The sequence below is a fragment of the Mastomys coucha genome, unplaced genomic scaffold (assembly GCF_008632895.1).
Source record: "Mastomys coucha isolate ucsf_1 unplaced genomic scaffold, UCSF_Mcou_1 pScaffold12, whole genome shotgun sequence".
NCBI classification, from domain to species: Eukaryota; Metazoa; Chordata; class Mammalia; order Rodentia; family Muridae; genus Mastomys; species Mastomys coucha.
Window position 1 is genome coordinate 1 of NW_022196894.1, and position 1,110 is coordinate 1,110.

The 1,110-nt window shown below is 50.0% G+C and overlaps 1 protein-coding gene across 1 annotated transcript; it reads right to left on the minus strand.

Moving 5' to 3' along the window:
- Positions 1-6: 6 nt before the first annotated feature.
- On the minus strand, positions 7-639 carry LOC116086274 (glycine cleavage system H protein, mitochondrial). The gene has a single exon (XM_031364609.1). The coding sequence runs from the start codon at positions 616-618 to the stop codon at positions 106-108; it is 513 nt and encodes a 170-aa protein (XP_031220469.1). The 5' UTR covers positions 619-639; the 3' UTR covers positions 7-105.
- Between the last annotated feature and the right edge of the window lie 471 nt (positions 640-1,110).

The window sequence follows — 1,110 nt, forward strand, 5'->3', positions numbered from 1 at the left end:
AGTATTGCTAAGTTATTTCAAGTCCTCTACTCTCCACTAGTTTAAGACAAGCATGCTGGAGCAGGTCATGTCCCAGTTTTATCTGGACGTGGAGGGGTGCCATGGTCACTCCTCAATGGACTTCACATATTTCTCATATGCTTCATCACTCACTAATTCATCCAGCCCTGAAGGGCCACTCAGTGTCATCTTGATCAGCCAACCATCTTTGTAACAGGATTTGTTTACGAGCCCTGGGTTTTCTGCAAGTGCTTCATTGACTTCAGTTACCTCTCCTGACAGAGGAGAGTAGAGTTCACTGGCAGCCTTCACGCTCTCCAAAGCGCCAAACTCCTCTTGCTTTTTCAATTTTGTCCCAACTTCAGGCAGACTACAGTAAACAACATCTCCCAAAGCTTCCTGTGCAAAATTGCTGATTCCCACCGTTCCAATACCTTCCTCTGTTGTTATCCATTCATGTTTCTCTGTGAATTTACGCACTGACAGCAAAGCAGATCCGGTGTGCAGTGAGCGGACGGAGGCGGTGCTCGGCGCCCAGGGCCCCGGCGGGCAGAAGGCCAAGGCGGTGCGCAGGCTGCAGGCCACAGACCGCATGCTCCTCGCCACTTGCAGCGACATGATCCGAGGTCAGGAGGGTAACTGCGCTTTGCCTCCGCCACCGGGCCGGTGGGGACAGGGTGGGCCGGAGGCAACACCTTATTTCTTGAGACAAGATATCTCTCTGAACTGTTACTGACTAGAGTAGCCTGCCTAGACAATGGCTTCTTCCTGGGATCCTCCTGCCACTGTCATAGCAGCTGACTTTTATCTAGGTGCTGGGAACATCAACTCAGTTCTTCATTCTTTTGTTTGTTTGTTTTTCGAGACAGGGTTTCTCTGAGTAGCCCTGGCTGGGCTGGAACTCACTCTGTAGACCAGGTTGGCCTTGAACTCAGTAATCTGCCTGCTTCTGCCTCCCAAGTGCTGGGATTAAAGGTGTACGCCACCACTGCCCAGCTTCAGTTCCTCATTCTTGTAAAGCTTATACTTTACTGACTGAGCCATCTCCTTTTAACGGTGCAGTCTTGGTGCCATTAAAGACTGGATTGTATTTTTACAGTGCTATTTTGT